The 27,901-nt window shown below is 44.2% G+C and overlaps 2 protein-coding genes across 2 annotated transcripts in view; both read right to left on the bottom strand.

The window, feature by feature from the left end:
• Positions 1-18,981, bottom strand: part of LOC306980673 (protein NLRC3-like) — a gene marked incomplete at its 3' end in the record, with an annotated part of 38,975 nt that extends 19,994 nt beyond the window's left edge. Inside the window, exons 1-10 of the mRNA XM_079580100.1 lie at positions 18,952-18,981; positions 14,160-14,238; positions 13,112-13,210; positions 12,915-13,000; positions 12,326-12,822; positions 10,769-12,090; positions 10,573-10,692; positions 10,143-10,265; positions 8,359-8,535; positions 2,291-2,464 (exon numbers count right to left, since the gene is read on the bottom strand). Of these exons, the coding sequence (XP_079436226.1) occupies positions 2,291-2,464; positions 8,359-8,535; positions 10,143-10,265; positions 10,573-10,692; positions 10,769-12,090; positions 12,326-12,822; positions 12,915-13,000; positions 13,112-13,210; positions 14,160-14,221 (2,660 nt within the window). The 5' untranslated portion in view covers positions 14,222-14,238; positions 18,952-18,981. The remainder of the gene's footprint in view (positions 1-2,290; positions 2,465-8,358; positions 8,536-10,142; positions 10,266-10,572; positions 10,693-10,768; positions 12,091-12,325; positions 12,823-12,914; positions 13,001-13,111; positions 13,211-14,159; positions 14,239-18,951) is intronic.
• The window catches only part of LOC306981088 (NACHT, LRR and PYD domains-containing protein 12-like), a gene marked incomplete at both ends in the record, with an annotated part of 136,374 nt that overhangs the window by 79,579 nt on the left and 28,894 nt on the right, over positions 1-27,901 (bottom strand). The window lies entirely within an intron of this gene.

Below are 27,901 nucleotides of genomic sequence, written 5' to 3'. Positions count from 1 at the left end.
ACTGTGAAGATTTGGTATATTTTCTGTTTCCGGGTGAAAGCTTGTATGTTCAGAGACAGATTTGTCCCAAAACCTGAAAACTGAAAAAAAAATGTAGTTTTGCCTGTAGAGTCTCCAGAGCTGCTCCTTTAGCAGAGAATTTAAGTGAGACTTTTTCAAACTGTCTGTGAAGTTTGGATGATTTTAGTCTCGTCTTTTGCAAAAACATGACTTTGACTGAAATGGAAAACAGCGTCGTCTCGGTCACGGCCTTTCCTGCCACACGTGGATCCCAAACATCCAAACAAACCCGTGTTTTCCCTGCAGCGTCTCGCCTCAGGTCGGATTTATTACCACCATTTCCCAGGTGCTTCACGACAGATCAGTGAAACGCTCTTGTGATGAACTGTATTTATGTTGCCGGGGCCCCCGTTGGCCCCCCCTCGGACACGCCCCTGCTGTGACACCGCCCACATTGAAGACGAGGGACTGAGACTCTTCGTCCCACAGCTTCTGCAAACGAACACTTGGTTTAGTCAGTTTCACTAATACTAGTTTAGAGTGAAATAAATCCTCTTTTTGGTCAAAGAAGAGAATTACTAAAGAAATGCGAAGAACCATGAGCGGCCATTTGTAATTTTAACCTCTGAACCCCCACCTGAATCCACCACAGTTTGGCTTTACCCAAATCTAAAAGCTCCTTGGAAAAAGTGACAAAATGGAGATGAGCTTTTGAGACAAGCTCGTGTCGCTTAAATCAAATAAACTGAAACAAACATGTGTCTGAAAACCGTCTCCACTTTTGGACACGTTTATGAGAAAACGATGAAACGTTTTTATGAATGAAATGATTGTTTTTATGAGTAAACATCTCACAAACACACACAGTAAATGGACTCGACTTATACGGAGCTTTTCCACCTTCTTTAGGCCCAAAGCGCTTTACAGAAAAGAACCAGTCGCTCTCATTCATACACCGGTGCACACAGACACTGGAGAGAGAGGAAGTGTCCTGCCCAAGGACACAACGACACCTTCAGGAGCCGGGACAGTGGACAGTGGAAAACTCCAACACTTTCTCCAACGTGTGTCACTTTATTATGTTTAGTCAAATTAGAGTTGGCCTCGTTTTTATCTATGTGGATTTTCCAAGTCTGTAAATGAATAAATAATAAACATCTTGCTCTGTTTTATTAGATTTTTCCTTTATTTATTTGCACAAATCACACAAATTGACACTTTTTCCGCTTCTTAGTTTTTACACAATCTGAACAACACAGTTTCAACACATTCAAAGAACATCTGTTGTTTAAAAAGCATTTCCTCCTCCTCGAGTGAAGGTGTAAAGTTGTGTCAGTGTGAATGTGAACTCCCACAGCGCCCCCTTGTGGTGTTTGTAGTTAGAAAGACGAGCGTTTTATTCCATGACTTTACATTAGATCTGGGGGATCTGCTGCTCAGGTGCTTTTGCCACACGAGTCTTTGAGTTCCTAATAAACGCTGAGTGAGTTTATTACAGGTGTTCCAACAATCGTAATCTTCAGTTTTGTAATCAGACGCCATATTTATACATAAATATACTGACAATCAACGGGAAAGTATTCTAAAAGTATTCAGAATACAGTAATCAGAGTAGACAAAGTAACAGAATTCGCTACAAAATACATTTTAAGGCAAGTATTTGGTATTTAGTGATTAAATACAAATGTTCTCCATAAAACATCACTATATTAGATCAATAAAAACAATCAGACGCCTGGAGAGTCTGAAGGACTTCACTTTCTTCTCTCTTTTTGTCTCCAGGTTCTTGATGGAGCTCAGACCTGTTCCTCTGAGCCGTGATCCTGGATCCTTCTGTTTATTCTCCTGGACTCAGACTGAGGCGTCTGAGCTTGAGCTGATGAAAGAATTCTGGATTACCACCCCTTCCCAGCTGTGGAGAAGCAGAAATCAGGAATCATTTATTACAAGTTATTATTATTCACAATAATTAATCTGGAAAGACAATGAAAAATAATAAAGTCTTTAAAACAGTTAAATCTCCCGTGTATCGGAGTGTGGGCTGGTGTGACTGAGGAAGACGGAGATAAACTGAATATGATGATTATTGAAACTAAACTCACTCCAGGTCTGTTTTTCATAAGGATATAACGTAATAACATGGTTAACACTTGATCTTCATCAATAACCTTTAATGATAGAATGGATTTAAGATGAAAAAACTCTTTAAAACAAACTCCAACAGCCTCAGTGTTTTTAGAAAATAGAAAATGTTCCAGGTTCAGAACAGTCTGATAAAGTCTGGACTCACGTCAGTGTCTCCAGTCGACAGTCAGGGCTCTGTTTGAGGACCAGGAGCTCCTTCAGGTCTGACTCTCTCAGATAGTTATATCTCAGCTCCAGCTCAGTGAGATGTGAGGGGTTGGACTTCAGAGCTGAGGCCAGAGAGGAACAGCTGATCTTTGACAAACCACAGCCCCACAATCTGAATAAAATAAATACATAAATAAATAAAGTTCTTAAAGTCCAGAGATAAAACAGATGAAACAAACACAAAGACACATCTTGAATAATAAAAGTCATGAATTTAAACTGAAGAGTTAATAATTTAAAACAACAAACTTTTACACAAATTGTTTAAAGTCTAATTCTTTTCTAAAACTTTCTAAAATATAGTTTGAACAATATACAAATCTTAATGTATAAAAAGTATAAATAGATGAAAATATTTCATTTATTTTGTGATTATTTTTAAAATGACATTTAACACATTGAGCGCCAACAATCCAGACCATTTTTCCTGATATTTGTAGCACCACAGTGTATTCTGTGTTATAGTTATGGACACAGGCTGTGGCTCGTTTGAAAGCTGAGACTCTCAGCTCTCAGGAGGTGGAAACACTTTCATTCTACGTGTCTCGGTTCCTCAGAAATCCTAAGCTAAACAGAGGCTAGTTTGATCAAATATTGTGTGTTTTATGAAACACAACTGTCTCCCTCATTTCACTCTTCACTCTTCAAGAAAAGAACATGGACTATTGAGAATGTCTGGGCCTGAGTTTCACGTTGTTTGAAGAGAACATGGAGCTGAAATATTGTTACAAAAACACGTTGCCGAGGACGCGGTGGTGACTCGCAGTAAACAGCGCTCGCGTCTGACACAAGGTTTATGTTTAGATCATAAACTGTCGGCTTGTCGACCTCATTGGTCTGTGATTATGAGGCCGACGGATAAAAAACTAAAGAGCATCTGAAGCACAAGGTGAGGAGATGTTCTGTGCAGGAGATCCCTCTGCTCTCCCTCCTCTGTCTGACACTGAGCTGCTGCAGGACCGCTGGGCGGGGCCACTGGGCGGGGCTTTGAAAACACACAGAGCTCCCGCGCTCTGATTGGCTCGTCTTGGTTTTGCTGAAGTCAGCGAGATTCAAATCACACAATTCCAGACTGTTTTCCTCATGAATCTGTGAACATGAGGATCAGTCTGACTCAGGCCAGGCTAAGACTGTCTCGTTTTGTAAAAAAACGAAGAAAAAAAAACTTTTTTTTCTTTTTGGCACTCAATGTGTTAATATATTCTAAAAGTCTATGGATAAAACTTATAAGTTTTTATTCTTCTGGAAATTAATTATTTTTGTCTTGAACAAAACAAAACAAAACAAAACAAAACTTGAGCCCTGACACAGAGACAGTGAACTGACCTGAGAATCTGCAGGCGACAGTCTAACCGTTGCAGAAAACCACACAGATGAGACACTCCTGAGTCAGACAGGTCGTTATTACCAAGGTCCAGCTCAGTGAGATGTGAGGGGTTGGACTTCAGAGCTGAGGCCAGAGAGGAACAGCTGATCTTTGACAAACCACAGCCACTCAATCTGAATTAAAAAAAATACTTAATTAAATTAAGTGATTAAAGTCCAGAGATGAAATCGATAAAACAAACACAAAGACACATCTTGAATAATAAAAGTAATGAATTTAAACTAAAGAGTTAATCATTTAAAACAACAAACTTTTCCACAAATTGTTAAAGTCTTATGCTGCGTTTACACATAGGCACGATGCGTTACGAATGGCATTTTTTCGTCATTCGTGACGTTCGTAACATGACTTAACGCGTCTTAATGGGATTCTTAACAGAACGCATCAGTTCGTGACATTCGTGATGTTCGTGGAGAAAGTTTTTGTCTGTCAAAAAATCTTCCACGAATGTCACGAATCACCCTCTGTTCGTGGAGTTCGCAGCGGAGCGTGTCCTTTCGTGATGAGTCGTGGCGCTTCGTAATTCAGCGTGAGAGCATTCGTACAGCATTCGTAGAGCTGAATCACTGTTTTCACGCACAAAATTGATGGAAACACACGCTACGCCGAAAAGTGCATTTTCGGACCTGCAGCAGCAAAAGAAAAGTCCCACAGACTCGGCCAGTCCGCGCTCCAGGCCCGGGACAGCACCTGCCGCCACCGCTCCTCAGGTGCTGAAGTTGTTCCGCCGGCTTTTCCTCCTCCTGCGGTCGTTCCTCCTGATGTTTAGGAGCCAGTCCCTGCTGCCACCCCTATTGCCCCCCCGCTGGAGAACCCCACTGTTGTATATTTGTCACGATTTTCCCCGCGTTTGTTGGGAAAAAAGGGACAGTAAGAAGGGCGCCTTTACCGCGGTCCCTGAATGCATCTCGCACGCTGCCTCCACTGACCAAAACAACAGCGCGTGGTTCCAGCAGCTACACCACAGATAAGTTAAGGCTAATTTACAAACTTAGACACGTAAAGCAAGCGGCGATGAGCGCGAGGCAGGTGAAGACACGCGCCTGTGTTTGTGGATTATAAAGTTTTTTCCAGCTGGAGCTGAGACTGACCAGACGAGTGAGAATCATGGATAAAGAGGTTTAAGAGCAGCGAGTTTGACGGATCCTCAGAAGATCGAGTGCACAGTGAGTGTAGTGTTTTTATGCTTTTCTGTGGAGTAAAGTCAGCCCAAATTGTGCGGCTGTTGCACGGACTTATCTGACATGAAGCGCGTGCGTTTGTTGTTTGCCCGTGTTACGCATTGACAGGAGCGGGGTTGAACTGGTGTGACTGTCCCATAGACTGAAAAACTATTGCTATTCTTCAGTATATGGACAGGCCCACCGCTGAGCTGGTCTATTTGATTTTTGTTCAACCGATTTTGCGAGAGCCCAACGAGTCAGGGAGAGCACGGCGGAGCGAGACGTCCCTGCTCCGCCTCCACCCCGGTGTGCGCGGCAGGCGATCTTGTCCACATTCGCCCAATTCTTGACAGATTTTTGACAGAACGCGACAATTCCCAATAACTCGCAGCAGCTCGCAGCAGAACGGAACAGCTCGCAGCAGCACGCAACAGCACGCAGCAGTGCGGGACGCATATTCGTGACCATGCGTAATAATTCGTGCCATTAATCGTAACACGCAGTAACAGGTCGCAACAGTTCGTGGCGGCGCGTGAAACCTCTGCCCCGAATCACTCACATTCGTGATCCTCGGCCACGAATGTGGATTCGTGGCATTCGTGACTTGTCGTTGTTATGTGTAAACGCAGCATTAGGGCCAGATCTTGTGGTTCTTAGCGCAGGCTGTAGAGCAGACGACTGCGCAGACGAGTGGAGCTCCTTGCAATCTTCAGTGTCACACCTGGCGCACAAAGTGGGCCGGACATGAGGGGGGACAGACTCGCATTGCGATGTTGTGGTGCCGCCCCCTCCCCATGCTTTCCCCAGGCAGGCGGAAGGCGGTGGGTTGCGAGGGGGGGGTGAGGGGGGGTTCTCCTGTAAACGCGTAACATGCTGATGCAGCACGGATTAAAGAAATAAAAGTCTCCGCTGCGGCAGATCCAGCTGAGCGGGCGGGACAGAGAGGCAGCCTTGTGCTGGACACCGTTCGAATGCACACAGTGTTAGGAATCATATTTTTGTATTAGTATTTGCACGAGACACTGCCTTATCAGTCTGCTCAGGATGACCATATGGGGATGTGATACGAGCGCTAAAGTTCACAGTTTCAGAAAAACAACTTAGTGGAAAGGTACTGAGCACAGAGCCGAGGGTCAAGATGCAACCAAATATGGTCATGAAGAGCAGACTGAGACACTTGCATCCGCTTACATGACACCTGCAAAGCTAGTTTAAACCAGATTTACGGTCTGAGGGAAATTACCCACCCACTGACCACTAGTAACAGTGTAAAAGCATAGAGGGTATAAATATGTAAGAGACTGAACCCCCAGTACCAGACTGGCATGATCCACTCCTTGTCTCTGTGTTCTACATCACGAGACCTGGTCGAGCCTCATCAGCACCACTGATGAGCCTCTCTTTTTCATATCTTCTGCTGGCGCCGTACTGTGGTTTCAGGACTCCAACTCTGAATTGGTTTTGTATTAATCTGACTTTTTAACTTTTTAAATACACATTTATCTGACAACTATTCTCTCGTTTCATGTTGTTTTAATTGCTGATTGTGGAGAGGTGACGGATATCCAAACGGACACAGGGGGTCCATCTGTCGCCCCCAGTGTGCGGGAAACATAATTCTGATTGTAATGTTGTGATTTCACGTTGTCCAGGAAACTTAGAAAACGAAAACCAGACAGAGACCTGACAAAAGTTATGAAATGTACAGGATTTAACTGATCAGAATCTGTCATATCGGCTGTGGAGGAGTTACAGAGTTATGCAGCAGTTACAAGAAAACTGTTGCGAATTGGAAGATTTGCGCTACAGCTGCAGGATTCTTGGAGCGACTGAATTGGAAAAAAAAAAAAAAAAGTTGCTCTGCGCCCTGTAAAATATGTTTCTTTCTTTTGGACTGAGCTGTGGCTCCACAAGGAGCATCATCAGGAGGTAAAGACTGACACACGATGGAAATGTCTCCTTAAAACTCAGATCAGACCTGGTGTTGTGACACTTGAGGCGTGTGTGGTTTATTTTTGGAAAACTGTTGTTTTTTTGGTGTTGGGTTTGTGCGCGTTGATCTACTGTATCAAAGTCAGCCCATGCAAAACCGACGTTCAAACTTTTCGAGGCTATTTCGCTTTTCTTTTCAACTTGACGTCGGTTCTAAGGAAGACAAGGCAGAATGATGTAAAAAGGAAAATAATGTGAACGTTGCCATAGAAGAGCAGCTCCAAGTGCTCTTTGTAATAAATAACGCCCTCTCCCTATAGGGGCAGCCTTTAGCGCCACATGCAAGATCACGTGCACCACGTTGCGTGTAGAGTTGCGCACGGACTGAGCCAGTCACAAGATCAAGTCCTGATTCTTTTCTAAAACTTTCTAAAATATAGTTTGAACAATATAAAAATCTTAATGTATAAAAAGCAAAAATAGATGAAAATATTTCTTTTATTTTGTGATTATTTAAAAAAAAACATTTAACACATTGAGTGACAACAATCCAGACCATTTTTCATGATATTTGTAGCACCACAGTGTATTCTGTGTTATAGTTATGGACACAGGCTGTGGCTCGTTTGAAAGCTGAGACTCTCAGCTCTCAGGAGGTGGAAACACTTTCATTCTACGTGTCTCGGTTCCTCAGAAATCCTAAGCTAAACAGTGGCTAGTTTGATCACATATTTTGTTTTATGAAACACAACTGTCTCCCTCATTTCACTCTTCACTCTTCAAGAAAAGAACATGGACTATTGAGAATGTCTGGGCCTGAGTTTCACGTTGTTTGAAGAGAACATGGAGCTGAAATATTGTTACAAAAACACGTTGCCGAGGACGCGGTGGTGACTCGCAGTAAACAGCGCTCGCGTCTGACACAAGGTTTATGTTTAGATCATAAACTGTCGGCTTGTCGACCTCATTGGTCTGTGATTATGAGGCCGACGGATAAAAAACTAAAGAGAATCTGAAGCACAAGGTGAGGAGATGTTCTGTGCAGGAGATCCCTCTGCTCTCCCTCCTCTGTCTGACACTGAGCTGCTGCAGGACCGCTGGGCGGGGCCACTGGGCGGGGCTTTGAAAACACACAATGAACTGTTGTGTCGCCATCTTCACTGTTTTGGTCACGGCCGGAGGAGTTTGATGGTAAATCCTAGCACAGAAGACGACACACAGAGCTCCCGCGCTATGATTGGCTCGTCTTGGTTTTGCCGGAGTCAGCGAGATTCAAATCACACAATTCCAGACTGTTTCCCCCATGAATCTGTGAACATGATGATCAGTCTGACTCAGGCCAGGCTAAGACTGTCTCGTTTTGTAATAAAACAAATAAAAAAATAATGCTAAAACACGTTTTTTTTTTCTTTTTGGCACTCAATGTGTTAATATATTCTAAGTCTATGGATAAAACTTCTAAGTTTTTATTCTTCTGGAAATTTATTATTTTTGTCTTGAGAGTGACAGAGACAGTGAACTGACCTGAGAATCTGCAGGCGACAGTCTGTCCTTTGCAGAAAATCACACAGATGAGACACTCCTGAGTCAGACAGGTCTTTGTTCTCACCCAGCTCCAGCTGAGTGAGATGTGAGGGGTTGGACTTCAGAGCTGAGGCCAGAGAGGAACAGCTGATCTCTGACAAACCACAGCCCCTCAATCTGAATAAAGAATAAATGAAGTGATTAAGTCCAGAGTAAAGTCAGAGGAGTTTCTGTAGCTACAGCTGAACATCTGAGACTCTGGTTTGGAGCAGGACTCAGAGGTCGGGGGCAAATACTGTGGTTTCTCCAACACCTCCAGACGCTCACACATCAGCCCAGTCCTCCGCTCTCTCCACTGGCTCCTGGTGGCATTTAGGGTGGACTTTAAGGTCCTGATGTTTGTTTTCAAGGCCATCAATGGTCGGGCCCCGGCCTACCTTGCCGAATTAGTAACGGTCTACGAACCAGCCAGAACTCTGCGCTCCTCTGAACACACCTCCCTGGTCACACAAGGCCCAAAGCTGTGGAACGCACTTCCGGTCCAGCTTCGAAACATCACAGAGCTGAGTGTTTTTAAGGCGAGACACGGCAGGTGAAAGTATTGATTTTTCACGTAGTGGTCGAAGTGGAGATTTTTATCTATTTTCCTCCCTCTACATCTCAGTTTTCATGTCAGAGTATAAAAATAACAAAACTCACCCCGCATGATGTTTATTTTATGATGTTTTGTCCGCCTGCGAGGTGGGGGCAACCCGGAAGTAGCTGCTGCGCCGCGTAAAAAGTCCGTCTTTCAAGCGGGTTTTCATTCATAAATATTGACAAATTTTACATCCACGTGTCCTGCTAAGGGTCCCCGTGATGACGCTTTCACCCAAATATGGTATTATTCCTCCTACGAGACGCTGGAGCGGAAAAGTCGGCGAGCGGGCCGCGCATGCGCACTCGCTACAAAACTTCAGCGCTGGTGTTCACAGAATGAAAAAAAGCCGCACTCGGGCAACGAGGAAACCCTTATAGAAGCTCCCACAGACTCCAAACTTTCCAGTCTGAGACCTAACAATATTTTGAAGGTTTTTTCAGACAGTTTTTTTAATATCTAATTCCTAGCCTGATTTATTCAACTTTGAAACCAAAAAAACAGGCGGAATTTGAGTTTTTACAGATTTTTTCACTGATGATTAGTTTATTGAAAAACTAAACAAAATATCCAAAATCCCCTCTGAAAAAATCTGAGTTACTAATATGTCAATAAAATAAAACCATAACATTTAATCTGGCTCAATTCATTATTTTGATTTCGTTGCCCAAAATATAGACAATTTTGGCCATTTTAATGCTCAAAATGCCTTATTTTTATGTGAAAACATAAAATGACAGAAAAAGTGCAATACATTTTTTCCTCATATTTATATCGGTGATGTTCAGCAAAAGTTTCAAATTGACATCTCTACATTTATTTTTTTCCCCTATTCACCTGCAGTGTCTCGCCTTAAATCACAGTTGAAGACACATTTTTTCAGGAAAGCCTTCGATACATAGCCACCGACTCGACTGCTGTTGTTATATGTTTTTGTATTTATTGTTGTCTACTATGATTCTTGTTTTAATCCTGGAAAGCGCTCTGGGCACCTTCTGGTTGTTGTTGGGCGCTATACAAATAAAATTTGATTGATTTGACACTTTACTTCACTCTCAGAGAACGGTTACGTCCCATCACACAGTGATTAAAGGATGAGGAGAGTGGAGGATGGACGAGCGAGAGCCGTCACAGACCTGACACTGACCTGAGAGAGGAGAGCTGACAGTGAGGACTCTTCAGACCTGCACTGACCTGAGAGAGGAGAGCTGACAGTGAGGACTCTTCAGACCTGCACTGACCTGAGAGAGGAGAGCTGACAGTGAGGACTCTTCAGACCTGCACTGACCTGAGAGAGGAGAGCTGACAGTGAGGACTCTTCAGACCTGCACTGACCTGAGAGAGGAGAGCTGACAGTGAGGACTCTTCAGACCTGCACTGACCTGAGAGAGGAGAGCTGACAGTGAGGACTCTTCAGACCTGCACTGACCTGAGAGAGGAGAGCTGACAGTGAGGACTCTTCAGACCTGCACTGACCTGAGAGAGGAAAGCTGACAGTGAGGACTCTTCAGACCTGCACTGACCTGAGAAAGGAGATCTGACAGTGAGGACTCTTCAGACCTGCACACAGCACAGACACTGAGGAGTCACTCAGGACATTAAGGCTCAGATCCAGCTCTCTGAGATGGGAGGGGCTGGAGCTCAGCGCTGACGCCACCACTTCACAGTGAAGATCTGAGAGTCCACACTGAACAAACCTGTAACAGATGTTAGAGCGACATGTGAGTGATTCTAACAGGTCTGTGAAGCTTCTGTCTGTGACTGAGGACTCACACAGCCTTCCTGCAGGTCCTCACCGCTGGGATCAGTCTCAGTTTACCCTGATTAGACGTGTTGTACTTCCTTAGGTCCAGCGTCTTCAGGACCTGCTCTGACATCTGCAGCATGTAGGCCAGAGCCGAGCACTGGATCTCAGACAGTTTCTCCTTAGATCCACCTCCAGACTTCAGGAAGTCCTGGATCTGCTGCTGCACAGACTGGTCCTTCAGCTCCATCAGACAGTGGAAGATGTTGATGCTTCTGTCGGGAGAGACTTTCTCTGTGTTCTTCACTTTAAGGTTTTTAATGACTTCTGTGATTTCTGATTGGTCGATTGGACTCAGCAGAGCTCCTAAAAGTCTGTGGTTGGACTCCAGACTGAGGCCATGAAGGAACCGCACAAACAGGTCCAGGTGGCCGTTTGGACTCTGCAGGGACTTTTCTACAGATTGAATGAGGAACTCGTTTGGACTTAATCTGGAGACGGTTACTTCACTTCCATAAAGAAACTCCCTGACCACCTTCTTTTTGTTCTTTAAGCAGTGGTGAAGGTAAACGGCTGCCAGAAACTCCTGCACGCTCAGGTGGATGAAGCAGTAGACTGACTGGTTGAAGACACTCTCTCGTTTGAAGATCTCAGTGCAGAGTCCGGAGTAGACCGAGGCCTCGCTCAGGTCCAGACCCACCTGCTCCAGGTCTTCTTGGTAGAACATGATGTTTCCTGTCTGCAGATGCTCAAAGGCCAGTCTCCCCAGCTTCAGGAGCAGCTCTGTGTCGGCCTCTGTCAGCCCCCAGGGGTCAGACCTGACCTCTGTTTGTGTCTGTTTGTACTTCCTCTTCCTGTGCGTCTGCACCAACAGGAAGTGTGCGTACATGTCTGTGAGGGTCTGGGGCAGTGGTCCGCTCTGATGGCTTCTCAACACGTGGTCCAGGACTGTGGAGGTGATCCAGCAGAAGACTGGGATCTGGCTCATGTTGTGGAGGCTGCGGGAGGTTCTGAGGTGGGACAGGACTGTTTGAAGCTGCTCTTCATCTGAGAACCTCTTCCTGAAGTACTGCTCCTTCTGTGGGTCAGTGATGAAGCCCCTGACCTCCGTGACCCTGTGCACGCACCGCGCTGGGATCTGATGGGCCGCCGCTGGGCGGGAGGTGATCCATATAAGGGCGTGAGGAAGCAGAGCGCCTCTGATGAGGTTCACCAACAGTACGCCCACCTCTGACCTCTGTGTGACCTCAGAGATGAGCTCACAGCTGAAGTCCAGAGACAGTCTGCTCTCGTCGAGGCCGTCAAAGATGAACAGGAGTTTACAGACGGACAGAGTGTGGGCTGTGAGCGTCTGTGGGGCAGAGAAACACAACATTTAACATCCATGACTTTACACCACTTTCCTTCAACCCTCACTTTAAACCAGTGAGTGGTGGAGCTCCAGTGTGAGGGACTGCAGGGTTTACAGTGAATGTGAACACAGACTGAACTAACAAACGCCCTGAGAGCCAGGAGTCATTTCAAAAGTGTTTGAGACTTTGAAATATATGATGTGAAAGGTAAAGCTTTCTCTAAATGAGAGTGACCTGTGGATCCAGCGCTGGATGGAACACTTGGATCAGCTCCATCAGACTGTAGCGCCCCCTTCTGACCAGGTTCATCTCTCTGAAGGACAGTGGCACCACCAGCTGCAGCTCCTGGTTCTCTGAGCCCTGGGCCCAGTCCAGACAGAACTTCAGGACTGAGAAGGTCTTCCCCACTCCAGCCACGCCCACAGTCAGCACGGCTCTGATGGAGCCCTGCTGCAGCGCCCCCTGCTGCTGCTCAGGGGGCAGAGCTTTAAAGATGTCCTGGCACCTGATGGTGATCTCCTGGACCTCCTTCTTCTTGGACTGTGTCTCCAGACTCCTCTCCTGAGGTTGGGCTCTGGCCTCTTCACTGAGGCCCTCTGTGATGTACAGCTCAGTGAAGATGCTGTTCAGAAGAGTTCTATCTCCTGATTCTTCACTTCCCTCTGTCACACTCTCACATCTGCTGCTCAGGCTCTGCTTATGCTCCTTCAGAACCTTGTGGAGACCTTCACCTGGACACAGAGGAGGAGACACCTGTTAATGTTGATGAACAGGTCTCTTATTCCCTGCTGTAGTTGATGAGTCTCAGACTGAGCAGACTCACCTGGTGCAGGGCCTTGAACCCCCTGATCAGGACTGTTGCCTGTGTCTCCACACTGAGGCCAGGCGTCCTGCTCTGACTCTGTTTCTCTGTGACACAAACACACAGCACTGAGCACGTCTTTAACATCTCACAAGTTACAATCACAAATATAAAGCACAGTTTAGCTGCTGAGACTCTGTGTTCAGGTCAGATCTTACTGTGAGTCTGGAGCAGGTTCAGGACTGAAGTCTGGATTACGGTCTTTAGACCAGTCACTCTTCATGGACAGAGCCGACACTGAGGCTGTGGATCTGCTTCTGTGGAGAGAAGATGATTCATGTTTGAATCTGAAATGTGAAGTCAGCCTCTGGCCAGCAGGGGGCATGTTAATGCAGGAGCAGAGAGGACTTTAACATGCTCCATGTGGACTTAGTAATAATAAAGCAGAGAGTCCGACCTCGTTCTGTAAAGTTGTTTTTCCTGCAGAATTCAGCTTAAAGGCAAATATTAAAGTAAAATCAGATCAATAATACTTGTTTATCTTAAAGGGCAAAGGTGAAGCTTCAGCACCACCTGGGCTCTCTGTGACCCTGAGGAAAACCCTCTGTGGGATTTCAGTCTGGTCACAGCTCCTTCAGGACTCGAGCCAAAGTCCAACAGAACAATCAGATTAATGTCTTTATTTTCTTTATAACGATCAACGAGGAGCCAGTCATTACTGATGGATTTATGATCTTTAACTGAATCTCTGTGATTCACTTCAACTCTAATACTAATGTAACACAGGGAAGGGCATCAGGGTTTGTCAGTGTTTCACTGAAATATGATACGACTCAAATAAATACTCAAAAACTTCATCTTTTTAGTCTTTAAATATTATATTTCCCTGAGCGTTAGATCGAATCATCAAAGGCCAATCAGAGAAATCACAACAATAAGAAGAGTCTGGTTAGTTTTTTGACCATCACAATATGGCCGCCAGAGCATGGGCTGGAAACCCCAAGGTCAAAGTGGGAAACACCTCCAAAGGTGGTGGAGAATGATCATTTCAATGATTATTTCACACCACATTAGGTTAATTTCTCACCGTGAGTCTGGAGCAGGTTCAGGATTGAAGTTTGGATTTCTGTTTTTAGACCTGTCACTCTTCATGGACAGAGCCGACACTGTAGATCTGTGAGTGAAGAGAAAATAATCTGTTTCTGCTTTGTCTCTAAACACATTTATCTTTGAAGACGGTTAAAGTCGATAAACAGCTGAACTCACTTTGTCCCACAGAGCTGTGGCTCAGTGCTGCCCTCTGGAGGCTTTGCTTTTCCTTCTGCCATTTCCTCCGAGTCTCGTCCTGGGGGAGAATCAGAGCCTTTAACACAGAGATAAACCTCATCATGTAAAGGACAGACCGGAGCCGCCTCAGATTCAGCACAGCAGATCTAAGACAGCGCCACCTGCTGTTCGGAAGCTCATGTAACAACTGAACCAAACAGCAGCAAAAACATCTCTTTATTTCCGGTTAACCCTTATATACAGCAAGAGTTACTCATTTAGTTTTCATCCACTTTGGTAAATATGACAGACAACAAGTTACTTAAGAATATACATTATGCACATGTGAAAAAATAACCAATTTGTATATTAATTACTGGTGGGCTGTTAGCGGCGTTAACGTGCTGCGTTAACGTAAGACTCTGATCGGGCGATAAAAAAAATATCGCCGTTAATCTATTCTCAAAGCTGGGCTGGGAGCTGGGTCTATTCTCTGCAAGCTCTGACTTTCACCGTGATATTTTATGGTCAGCACACACTACACGACTTTTATGCCCAAATTTGGACGCACGGGAGAAACGTGAGTGAATATAGCGTCTCCAAAGCGACACACAGAAGCAGCGGCCAATGACAGAGTGAAAAAAAGACAGAAAAACACCGCGGCGCCTCTGTGTTCACGTCTCTTTCAAAACAACGACATAAACTACTCATTTCATGGCCACAGAACCACACGAAACAGCGCAACTTTATCACCAAAAGTTCACGAGAGCCTTTTCCAGCTACATTTGAACCGCGAGCAGAGTTTAACCGCGGCACTTACGGAGTTTGGAGACAAACTTTACAGCTCCTTTTCTCAGAGTCCGTTAGCTTCTCTTTTTCCGCTGTCTCCTCCGCCTCATGTCCATTTCCTTTTCTTATTAAATACAGAGAAATACGTCTCGCATCTTCGTGTTGTCGACGTTTATCTCCATTTTGACAGAACTATCGCCAGGTTGAAGCTCGTAGCAGCAGCAGCAGCATGAGCTGTTGTTGTGTTGTGATCACGTGACAGTGTTGACCAATCAGGAGACACACATGTATCCTACGCTCACAAACAGAGGCCTATATGTTCTGATCTGGTAAATAAAAAAATATAAATAATGATCTGCCCGTAAATAAATACTTGGGGACTCCTGCCACAACTGTCCCATGTAAGAGACTTTTTTCTTTATCAGGTCATATTGTGCAAAAGAGGAGATTTAGTTTTTCACCAGAAAATGTGAACGAGCCGGTCAGCCTGAGTGGAAGAAGGAGAAACAGCTTGGACTGATTGACACAAAGCTACTGACTGTAAACAGTTCACCAGGACCTCTAGTGTCGGCCTACAGCTCAAAATTCATGTTTAACTGAATAAACAGTTCGTAAACACAAGTGCATCTTCTTGAACATGCATTATTTTCATGACCAATTATCATAGTAGAACGTTCTCATGCAGTTTGTGATGCATTTCGGAAACAGGAGATGAGCCCCTGGTCTAACTGACCTGAGAAACTCGTTCTCAAAGACTTACTTTTAGTCATTATTTGGGCAGCACACACATTCTGAATGGCTTCGGCAGAATTCAAGCGAGCCATTTTAATCATTTAATCATTAATCTAGATTAATTTCAAAATTAATCTAGATGAAAAAAATTAATCTATGCCCACCTCTAATTTTAATATATGTTTAAATGTGACCTATTAATGTATCATGACTCTTCTATACTGTGGACGTGGATCATTTTACAAAACGTACTGTTTTACTGTGAAATGTTTTAGTCAAACTTGTAAATCTTTATATTGTTGTGGCTCTGCTGTGGTGGATGTGCTGAATCTGAGGCGGCTCTGGTTTGCAGTTTGCTCTTTGCTCTTCCTGTTTCTGCCTGAGGTGGTTTGAGGAGTTAGATGAGTTTACAGCTGTGTCTGTGAGTGAGAGCTGTGGACATGGACGACTGCATCACACATTAACCTGAACCAGGGCTGTCAACTTTTCACCAAACTTTGGAGTGAGACATCGGTCGGTCCTGAGCTGGGTGACCGTTTTCTTGGCTATAGTTCCTCGTAATCGACCGAAATTCAAAGCAAAAAATAAGTATACGCTTTACGTGACTGAACATATCAGGAGCTGCATAGACAAAATCTATTTGTACCTCAAAGTCTTTGTCAGAGGCGAGAACTGCACCGACGCCAATGACCAGTAACAGCCATTAAAGTGTGGGAGAGCACTTTAAGGGGGGTTTGGAGGTCCTCCCCCAAGAAAATGTGTATAATTCAGATGTGATTTCCTGCATTTTGGTGGATTTTAGATCATGAATATACCTTTAGCTGGTGTTAAAGAATTACTTTTCTGGGCCCCCTCCAAATTGGGACCTTTCAGCAAATGCCCAGTGAGCCCTTTCCAGTGTTGGGAAAGTTCATTTTCTACATGAACTAGTTCAAAGTTTAGTTCACAAATTTCAAAATGAACTAGTTTGTTCGTAGTTCATAATTGTTTATAGTTAATAGTTCGTTCATAGTTCCAAAAATGAACTAGTTCATATTTCTTTTTTCTGTTTTTTGCTGCGAGCTACTATTCAGGCATGAAAACGGATCAGGGGTGAAAAACATGAGAAGTATATTTGTTAAATTATGTTATATTCCATGTCTTAAAGCAACAATCAGATGCATATTGAGATGCATTTTTGCCAACCTTGGTAGAGCTGGAGAAAGTTGACTTCAGCCACGAGTCAAACATATTATGGCCTCACTTAGTGTTAAAGCTCTTTCATGTCGGCGTCACTGTTTAAGAGTGGAGTTTGGAAATCTTTGCTAATCATATTTTATTTTATTATTTATTTATTTTTTAAGTTTAATTGGTAAATTCTTGGTGGAAAATGAAGCTACAAATATTCAATTGCACTTGTGTTAATTTGGTAAATTAATCATGTGAATAAGATTGTTTTAGGAGCTCATTTGTAGTTAAAAAACTCCACATTGTGTCTTTATGTAAATGAGCAGCATCGCGGAGCAGAGGAGTTTGGAGCCACAGACGTTACACAAGGGAAACTTCGTAGCCTCACACTGTGGCTGCTCGCGGGCACCGTGTGGACCCGCTGGTTACCCGTGTGCCAGGGCCTGTGCCAGGGCCTGTGCCAGCGCCTGTGCCAGGACCTGTGCCAGGGCGTGTGCCAGGACCTGTGCCAGGGCCTGTGCCAGGACCTGTGCCAGGACCTGTGCCAGGGCCTGTGCCAGGGCCTGTGCCATGGGCTGTGCCAGGGCCATAAACAGCAGAGTTCAGCGCCTCAGAACTGGACACAGTCGGGCCGTTGGAGCGGGGGCGGAGCTACACCGTGGACCAGCCAGAGTTTAGAACCGCTGGTAAACTCTGACGGCGCAGCGGAGTTTTATATTTATATTCACTGATAGAAGAAATCTGGCTCCATAATGAACGAACATAAATAGAACAGAAATGCCGTTCACAGACACCAGAATGAACGCGTTCATGGTGTCGTTCATCAGGCAGTAACACTGTGCGTTCAGTTCACGTTCACCCAAAATATGAACTCACTGGTCCCTTCATCGTTACAGCCCTGACATAATGAAACAGCATGTGCATATTTGAGGACAGTCAGTCACATGAAGCTCAGAACCGCGTGTATATCACTGTATATCACTTTAAAAACATTTGTGAGGCGTTGTTTGGATCATCCTTCAGTGTTTTAAGTCATGTCCCTCCTGTTTCTCTGCCTCATGTCAGTCATTCTACTTATTACCAACAAAAAGCCAAGCAGCAAATGATTAAGAGAATCTCCTGGAGTATTTTTATAGCATGTTTGATTGAACTTTAAATATAATTATTCCTTTTAACAGCTGTCAGAGTCACAAAAAGAACACTGTATAAACTAAAACAGCAATAAACTAGAAAAAAACATTAAATCTCTGCTACATTGTACAATATGCATGATGAGCACACAGGACTTTGCACAATACGTTTTTGTCAGAATCAACAGAGAACACACAAAAACATAATTGTGCTGATATGTAAATGTGAGAGTGCTGGGTTAGAAAAATACACAAATGACTTTGTGACTTGTTTTGCACAAACACCTCCATATGTAAGTGTGTCTTTACACTCACCAAGGAGCTGCTTCACCACCAGGGTCTATTATTACATATGACAATTCTCTACCTGCTGCTGTTAGATGTGGGATCACGACAAACTCCCGTAGTAACTTGTGCTTTAAGTAACAGACTCTCTACTCATCAGTCAGATCTAACTGGACACAGAACATGGACTGTGTTTCACCGGCTCTGCATCGTCTCTTTGCTGTGAGGCTAAAGTAGCTCCAAATCAAACCTTGTCTTTTTGTCACCGCGCCGTCTGGACATGTTTGTTTTGTAAGAGAGCGGCTGCAGCAGGGGCGGGGCAGACGCCGGGACAACCAATAGCAAACGTGTTTCCATTTACCCACGACACAAGTGTGGGCTTGATCAGTGAGAAATATCTACGACTCAGTCTCCTTTAACCATTAACAACACACTAGTGCAGGAAGTGGAAGAGACTTTAACGCCTCTGACATCAACAACACTGACGCAGTGACAAAAGAAAGTCTTCACTCTGAAACAAAGTCTAGAGGAATCTGGAGGAAAAGCCTGACTGTGCAGTTACTCTGTCTGAAATCTATGAGGACAAGTGCCCATAAAGATAAACGTGATTCTGTTTCCACTGAGTCTATGTTCATAACCTTTGAAACAGACGCACTGATGGAAAACACGGTGAATAAATAAAGACTCACCTGGATCTGACGCTCACAGAAGCAGCTCAGGCAGTTGTGAGGAGAGATTTCCTGAGTCTGAGCTGCACAGGAAACATGAGGTTTCCGGTAAAGCATGTGACCTGCTTCAACTTGCGTGTGTGTGTGCAGATACTTCACTGACAACAGAGAGAGGCTCCGCTCAGAGTAACGTAACTTTACAGTCATTTCACTCCAGCTCTTGTAGATCCTTTTGTCTTCCTTTAATTCCAGGCGTCTGTTCTTTAACTGCAGTCGAAGTTTGTCCCACGGTTTGAGTTTGTTTGGACATTTATTCATCTTTAACCTCTTAACCCCCACCTGAACACAGCGCATGTTCTACAGTTTGGCCTGTAGTGCCGGGGTCGGCGGGTTTGTGTCACAGAGGGACCATTTTCACCATTGTCGCCTAAAGTTAAGAACCATTTTCTACAAAAGCCAAAGTTTTACACGTGTGGTTCTAAAGTGGTCCGGCTCCGAGACCCACCATTACCTTAATGACCAGCTGCCCCTAAATAAAACTGTCATCTGTCATATATCTTATACAATAATACTGTATTTACCACATGTTTTTATTGAACACGTCGTGGATTTGCTTTGAAGACTGAAATTCTGATCAAAACAACCCAATAATATGAATTTAAACAGACTCCAGTGAGTTTCTGTGTTTCAGATGGAAAATACTGAAAAAAAGTCCTGACCCACCAGTTGAGAATCACTGTTTTACATTATGTCTGACCGAGTGGGATGTTCTGCAAGGACATATAAAAATACACTATATATGTTTTCGTCAGTTTTTTGACGGTTTTTCGTTGCTTATTTCGTTGCTTTGTCATGTTTTCGTCACGTCACTTTTTTTGTCACATTTTTGTTGCTTTTCTGGCTCACTTGTTACTATTTTGATGCTTTGTTTTTAAGCTCTTAGATTTGGGTAAAGCTCGGTTAAGGCGGGGGTTTAAGAGGTTAAGGAGAAGATTTAAACTGGTGGCCCTTCTGTGATCTTCCAGAATGGACACATGGCCAGTCCGCCCCTGGGAAGAGGTTTAACTTTGCGTCAGGAGCTGCGTCGTTCTGTCAAACTGAAGGAAATAAACAAAAAACAGAGACACTTTTTGCTTTGGTGGTGGTTTCTGTCTTTACCTTTTACCAGAACCAACAATAAAAGCAAAATCTGGAAAAAAAACACTGACCTACATGTGATTTTTTTTTGGGGGGCCTAAACTAATACTAATATACTTCCTGTTTAGTTCTGTTGCTCACGTGCTCATTTAGTTCAGTGTCTCAGCTTTGACCCTAAACCTTAAACTGACCTGTCGATAAATACTTCCCTGGTCCAGATTGTGAGAAGTCGATGCTTTTCTTTCAGAGAATCCAGCGCTGGATCTGAGGAGGTGAGTAAAGTCAAACATCTGATGAAGACGTCCCGGTGAGTGGCTGCTGGTGCTGCTGGTGCTGCTGGTGCTGCTGGTGCTGCTGGTGCTGCTGGTGCTGCTGGTTTTGCTGGTCGGGTCAGGGTTCGCTCTTGCATTAGTCACTTTCCGTCCTCTTCCTCCTCCTCTAACCTCTTCTTCACCTTCATGAATGCATGAACTTTGTCCTGACTTTGCTGGACGAGCGTCTGATGAAGACGTCAGCGCTGAGTGACCACGTTAATATTAAACATCCTCTGCAAACACATCCATAAACCTTTGTCTCTCACTCTAACTTTGCTCCTTCTCTTCTACAACTTCCTCCTGTTTGTTTCACGCCGGGAAGTCGGATCAGGAAACGTGTCTTCAGTCACTGTGAGAGAGATTGTGGCTCCTTGTGAGATGTTTGCTGCTCAGAGATGGGCCTCAGGCTGATGAACGATCACAGGGTCCAGTCCCATCCAACCTTCATAACCTCCTACATACATAACACTACATACACCGACACACAGCTGGAATACGCTGGTGTTTCAGACCTCGTGGGGTTTTTGCTGTGAAGAGGCAAGTTTTGTCAGTAAGTGGAATAGTGAACCCTTTTCTGCTCACTTTTTCCTGCAACCATTGAATGCCTCACTGCCTCCCGGTGCTTTGTTCTCGTGAGGAGGAAAAGAACATTGAGCTTTAGGTTCAGCATTTAAATATTTTCTCTGACAAAAGACTTATAGTGACTGAATAGTTTCCTTTCTGTTTGTAACTGAACATTGTGCTCGATGTCGTGAGCAAATGAGCGCTTTATTACCTCTCGGAGAGATGGAGACAGGAAGGGATTCAGATGTTGTCAGAAGTGCCTCTGTTCATTTCTTTGTTGAAAAACAGTTTAAAGACCGGAAAGCCCTCATAAAAAGCCATGTCTTCTCCTCCCTGACAGCATTAGCAAACAACACGACTGGGGAAGGGTCATCTGCGTCGGCTTATGGGAAGTGCAGTGATAATGTCTTTAATACAATTTATGGGAGGGCTGGTCAAAGATCATCACAGACCAGATTGACATGTATGCTCTAGGGTGAGACCTGTCCGAGCCTTATGGATCCTCAAAGGCCGGGACAAGGTCAGAGCCCACCACTTACTAGGCGGACGGTCAAAGCTGAGTCTGTTCAAGCCCACCACCTTCCAGACCGATGAAGCTGAATCTGTTGGACCTTCTGGACCACCTATTGGACCTCCTTCAGGTGAGACACAACGGCTACTGCACCTCATGGCTCTTTTAAACTCTCTTCATAAGAGGCTGCCACACACACAGTATTTAAAGGCTGTAAACCTTGTTGAACTCTCTGAACCGGACACATTTAACGTTTATTTCTGAAATTAGATTTGTTTTTACACTTCTCTTCTCAAATCTATTTCCAGATTAGTTGTAGAACATTCATCACTCAGTATTAGTTATAAGTAGCTCTACAGTTAGCTTTGACTGTAATGTTTGGACTATTGTGCAGATGAATGGGGTTTGTCAATGAACTGTGATGACTGTGTGTACAGGAGGTGGATCGGCTGGTGTCAGGGGGCAGAACAAATGACCTGGAGCTGATGATTGCCTTGCCCCGGCTCTCACCCAGATACTCTCCCCCATCATCACCGAGGACTTGGTGCAGTTCTATCAGTCCAGCCTCATCTCCATCGCATCGTGCGGGCAGTCTGGTGACTGGCTGCAGACTCCCCTCCTGGACACCGTTTAGCTAAGTGATACTTTGTTAATTCCATAGATAAATGTGTTCTCTGCACCTGTCTGAGCTTTCCGGACCCTCTAAGGTGAGACCTGTCTGAGTCTGCTGGATCCTCAACGGACTGGACAAGGTCAGAGCAGATCAGTTAGAGGTGAGTCTGATCAAGCCCAACACCTACTGCACGACTAAAGGTGAGTCTGTTCAAGCTCAACATCTACTGTACGACTAAAGGTGAGTCTGATCGAGCCCAACACCTACTGCACGACTAAAGGTGAGTCTGTTCAAGCTCAACATCTACTGTACGACTAAAGGTGAGTCTGATCGAGCCCAACACCTACTGCACGACTAAAGGTGAGTCTGTTCAAGCTCAACATCTACTGTACGACTAAAGGTGAGTCTGAGCCCAACACCTACTGTACGACGGTGAGGCCACACCAGGAAAAGTCTGAGAAGCAGCGTTCTGAGTAAGATTTAATGTGTTGGCATTGATAGATCAGGATGTTTGGACTATTGTGCAGATGAACTGTGATGATTCTGTTTACAGGAGGTGGTGCAGAACAAATACCCTGGAGCTGATGACGACCCCTCACCCTGATGGACCTGCCCCCCCCCCCCCGCCCTAAGCGCCACCTTAACCCTGGACCTCATCAGAGAAGCTCGAGCTGCCGGTGTCAGTGCAGTTCTGTCCTTCAGAGTCCATCATCATCTCCATTGCTGTGAGGTGAAGAACTTTGTGCGTGCAGTCTGGTGATTGGCTCCTCAGATCACAGCTGGCCCCTCCCACCCTGGACATGGACCCCCCCCCCCACACAGGGACAGTCTCTTCCCCTCCACCATCAGACTCATGATGTAATAACCTATGTCTCTATCTAGATCTGCTAACACTGAAACACCTGCACATCTGGAAAGACGCACTGTTGTTCTGTCAGGTTATTGTCCTTATCATAGTTTAAATCTTACACATGCCCTTAAGTTCTTATATCACTTAGATAAATAATAAACTATGTTTGTTTCATGTTGCACGATTGAACCAAAACAAACTCCTAGATGTGAGGAAAGTTCATTTCATTGTGTGATGTATTTTTTGGGGATGAAGCTAAAACCTGACCTTCTAACCTGCAGAGAAACCCAGGTACGAGGTTTTCTACTTTGGATCGACCAAGACCACTGTCTCAGAACTCACTGTAGTGCAAATGTTTTTAACCTGATTATTTTAGTCTCATGTTCCCCCAGTGCACTGAAGCAAATGTGCAGTTTGTAAAACCTTCCACTGATGACGGCAATAAACTGTTTATATGAACTCTCTGCCAATATTTGCTTCCAGTGGACAGAGTCAGGAATTATATAAAGCTCTAGGGAGCATTTTCTTTGCTTTTACGAACTTATATACAATAGTGATAGTTAGCATCAGAGGTCCCTATGCTAAAGTGGCTATGACAGTTAGCATCGAGGCTCCTTTTCCTAACTACTTCCTAACTGACAGACCAATTCGGAAGCTTCTTGTCATGGCGGACGCTGACGCACATCCGGTTTGGCGTAAGAGCTCTGACCAATCTGCTCGTTTTGGACGCAGCCCAGGTTTGTGTGCAGGCTGTGACTTTAGAAACGATCTGCCCCTCAGTAAAACAGGAACGTGTTCAGCCACTAGAGGGCGCTATCGCTCTGTGGTAAAAGTCAGACGCTGCAGGGGAACAGGAGGAAACTTATACATCAGTTTGAGACGTTTGTAACGATTCAAAATGGAGCCAAAACATTTCTGCAGATGAAGGATTTTCAAAAACACATTTGCAGCTGAACTAATGATACATGACGTGTATTTTAGTGGACACAGGATTCCTTAAATCACAAAATCATGTTTTATTTTGATTTAAACTAAAGGGACAACACATATTAATGAACATATAAATGTAAATATGCAATATAATATAAGAAAATACAAACATGTACAACATTAAAGACAACCGATCAAGACACAATCAAACCTGAGACGTAAAACATGAGGTCAGAGGTCACATGACCTTTCAGTTCTGTTTTAAACACTGTGGTCCAGTCTCTGACGTTTATGTTCTGGTTCATTATAACGAGTTAGTGATAAAACATTTAAATGCTCCGTGTTGGAGACAGTTTAATCAGAAACATCAGATCCTTTTTGTTCCTCAGAGGTAAAATGATCGTTTTGTAAGAATTTACTGCAGTGACAGAGATGATGCAGTTTTGGAAAGAGACAAAGAAGAACAATTATCAACAAAGAATCAAAAGACAAAACCCTGATGTGAATTACATTGGGTTCCAGATCACCAGTAAATATATTTAAACATAGTTAAGCCCTGATGTCTGCAGAACAGTTTAAGAGCATTGGGGGAAAAAGGAAACAGAACAATTTTTCCATTTTTTTATTTTTTTTTAAGCCAAATCACCAGGACAGTTTACATCTTACATAATATCAGATCAATATAATAATATCAATAAGTCAAACAGATCAAAGCTCCAGGATCAGACGCCTGGAGAGTCTGAAGGACTTCACTTTCTTCTCTCTTTTTGTCTCCAGGTTCTTGATGGAGCTCAGACCTGTTCCTCTGAGCCGTGATCCTGGATCCTTCTGTTTATTCTCCTGGACTCAGACTGAGGCGTCTGATCTGGAGCTGATGAACATAATTATTAATATCAACACCTGTGGAGAAGCAGAAATCAGGAATGATTTATTACAACTTATTATTATTCACAATAATTAATATGGAAAGACAATGAAAAATAATAAAGCCTTTAAAACAGTTAAATCTCCCGTGTATCGGAGTGTGGGCTGGTGTGACTGAGGAAGACGGAGATAAACTGAATATGATGATTATTGAAACTAAACTCACTCCAGGTCTGTTTTTCATAAGGATATAACGTAATAACATGGTTAACACTTGATCTTCATAAATAACCTTTAATGATAGAATGGATTTAAGATTAAAAAACTCTTTAAAACAAACTCCAACAGCCTCAGTGTTTTTAGAAAATAGAAAATGTTCCAGGTTCAGGACAGTCTGATAAAGTCTGGACTCACCTCAGTGTCTCCAGTCGACAGTCAGGGCTCTGTTTGAGGACCAGGAGCTGCTTCACGTCTGACTTACTCAGATGGTTACCCCACAGCTCCAGCTCAGTGAGATGTGAGGGGTTGGACTTCAGAGCTGAGGCCAGAGAGGAACAGCTGATCTTTGACAAACCACAGCCCCACAATCTGAATAAAATAAATGCATAAATGAATAAAGTTCTTAAAGTCCAGAGATAAAACAGATCAAACAAACACTAATAACACTAAAAATTTAAAACAACAAACTTTTCCACAAATTCTTTAAAGTCTAATTCTTTTCTAAAACTTTCTAAAATATAGTTTGAACAATATACAAATCTTAAAGAGGGGGTATTATGCTTTTTTCAGCCACATAGCACCAGTCTATAGCACACTACAATGATGACGAAACCTTCTGTTGGTCTGTCAATGCAGTAACTTAGAAGAACTGCCTTGTATAAAATTGCTCTTTCAAAATGGCGGTAGCAAATGACTTGAAATAGGCCCCTGTCTCTTTAAGAACCTCTGACCCTTTCCGACACGCCCCCTCCACACGCTGTCTGTGGCATCACAACAACACTGCGCTCGTTGTCTCAACAGTATTGAAACTACGATCGGTGCATTTTAATTTTTATTGTTGGAAAGGAGCTGCTGTTTATCACTTTGTGAACAATGGCCACACAGGATATTATTTGGAGACGAACCTTCCACACCGGACGCTTGGAAGGGGCTCTTGCCTGAAAAATAACTGCTGTTTGGAGGCTCTCTCTTTGCATCTGCCATGCCCTATGGATCTCTAACTATACCCCCATGGACGACACCAGGATCTGCAGGAGCCCATACGATTCAAAAGGACATTATCTGTGCAGGTGGACAGTGGTTTTTCGAGGTTACCCCGTTAGCTTGTTATAATCGACTACAGCTCATTGTTGATGAAAAGTCTGCAATAAACCACACATGTGTAAAGCCAGGCTCATTGTGTGATCATCGTAAAGGCTGCTTCGAGTAGTTGCTGCTTTATTGACGTTATTTGTGCATAGTATGCTGCCTGTTTTCAATGAATGTTGTGAAGGTGAAGGTTGTTAGCTTGTCGCGGCTAATAGTGCCTTAGCTCTGGGAGAAACCACTCGGCTACGACTCACTGTAGATGAAATGTGAGCAATAAACTACGAAATCAACAAGCCAGGCTCTGTGTGTGATCATCATAAAGGCTGCTTCAAGCAGTTGCCTGTTTTAGTGACGTTTTCAATGCATAATATGCTGCTTGTATTCAGTGAATTTTCCCGTTAGCTTGTAGCGGCTAGCTTGTTAGCTCCGGGAGAAAACCACTCGGCTATGACCCATTGTAGATGAAATGTGAGCAATAAACTTCCAAATGAACAAGCCAGGCTCCGTGTGTGATCATTGTTAAACGGTTCTTTATGTGTGTGGTGGTTTGATTGACTTTATGTGTGCATATTTCTCGTTTTCACGTGATGACTCGAGGTTTAGCTTAGCATTAGCTTTCTCCGGAGGCTCTGTGCATCATCAAGGCCCAGCGCAGAACCAGACACTGAAATAAGTGTTCTTGTCACCGGTTTGAATCCTGGGTGTTTCGGTAACAGAAACACTGATGTGTGTCTTTGTAAAAGTCTGCTGTGGCTCCGGTTCACAACACATGAAGCTAATCCTCCATGATGACTCTGTTTACATCTTAGGGCTAGACACTGCGGGGAGGGGGTTCTGCTGAGGAGCAGTGGTTGGTTACTCGGCTGGTGACGAAAGGTCGGAGGCGTCTCCTGGAGGTCGAGGGCGTTTCCTGAAGGAATCAGGCGTTTTATCCCTAAAATGGCCGCCATCACAGTTTCTACAGATTACTCGAAAATACGTGAATGTGCCAAGGCAACACTTCAGGCATGTTTTTAATGAGGGAATGACTTAATAACATGATGTAAAGCTTGAAAAAGTCGATTTTGCATAATACCCCCCCTTTAACACATTGAGTGCCAACAATCCAGACCATTTTTCCTGATATTTGTAGCACCACAGTGTATTCTGTGTTATAGTTATGGACACAGGCTGTGGCTCGTTTGAAAGCTGAGACTCTCAGCTCTCAGGAGGTGGAAACACTTTCATTCTACGTGTCTCGGTTCCTCAGAAATCCTAAGCTAAACAGAGGCTAGTTTGATCAAATATTGTGTGTTTTATGAAACACAACTGTCTCCCTCATTTCACTCTTCACTCTTCAAGAAAAGAACATGGACTATTGAGAATGTCTGGGCCTGAGTTTCACGTTGTTTGAACAGAACATGGAGCTGAAATATTGTTACAAAAACACGTTGCCGAGGACGCGGTGGTGACTCGCAGTAAACAGCGCTCGCGTCTGACACAAGGTTTATGTTTAGATCATAAACTGTCGGCTTGTCGACCTCATTGGTCTGTGATTATGAGGCCGACGGATAAAAAACTAAAGAGCATCTGAAGCACAAGGTGAGGAGATGTTCTGTGCAGGAGATCCCTCTGCTCTCCCTCCTCTGTCTGACACTGAGATGCTGCAGGACCGCTGGGCGGGGCCGCTGGGCGGGGCCGCTGGGCGGGGCTTTGAAAATACACGAACTGTTGTGTCGCCATCTTCACTGTTTTGGTCACGGCCGGAGGAGTTTGATGGTAAATCCCAGCACAAAAGATGACACACAGAGCTCCCGCGCTATGATTGGCTCGTCTTGGTTTTGCCGGAGTCAGCGAGATTCAAATCACACAATTCCAGACTGTTTCCCCCATGAATCTGT

The sequence above is a fragment of the Gobius niger genome, assembly GCF_951799975.1.
Source record: "Gobius niger genome assembly, chromosome: 21".
Lineage (NCBI taxonomy): Eukaryota > Metazoa > Chordata > Actinopteri > Gobiiformes > Gobiidae > Gobius > Gobius niger.
The sequence above is the reverse complement of the archived record's forward strand: the minus strand, read 5'-3'. Positions and strand labels throughout refer to the sequence as shown.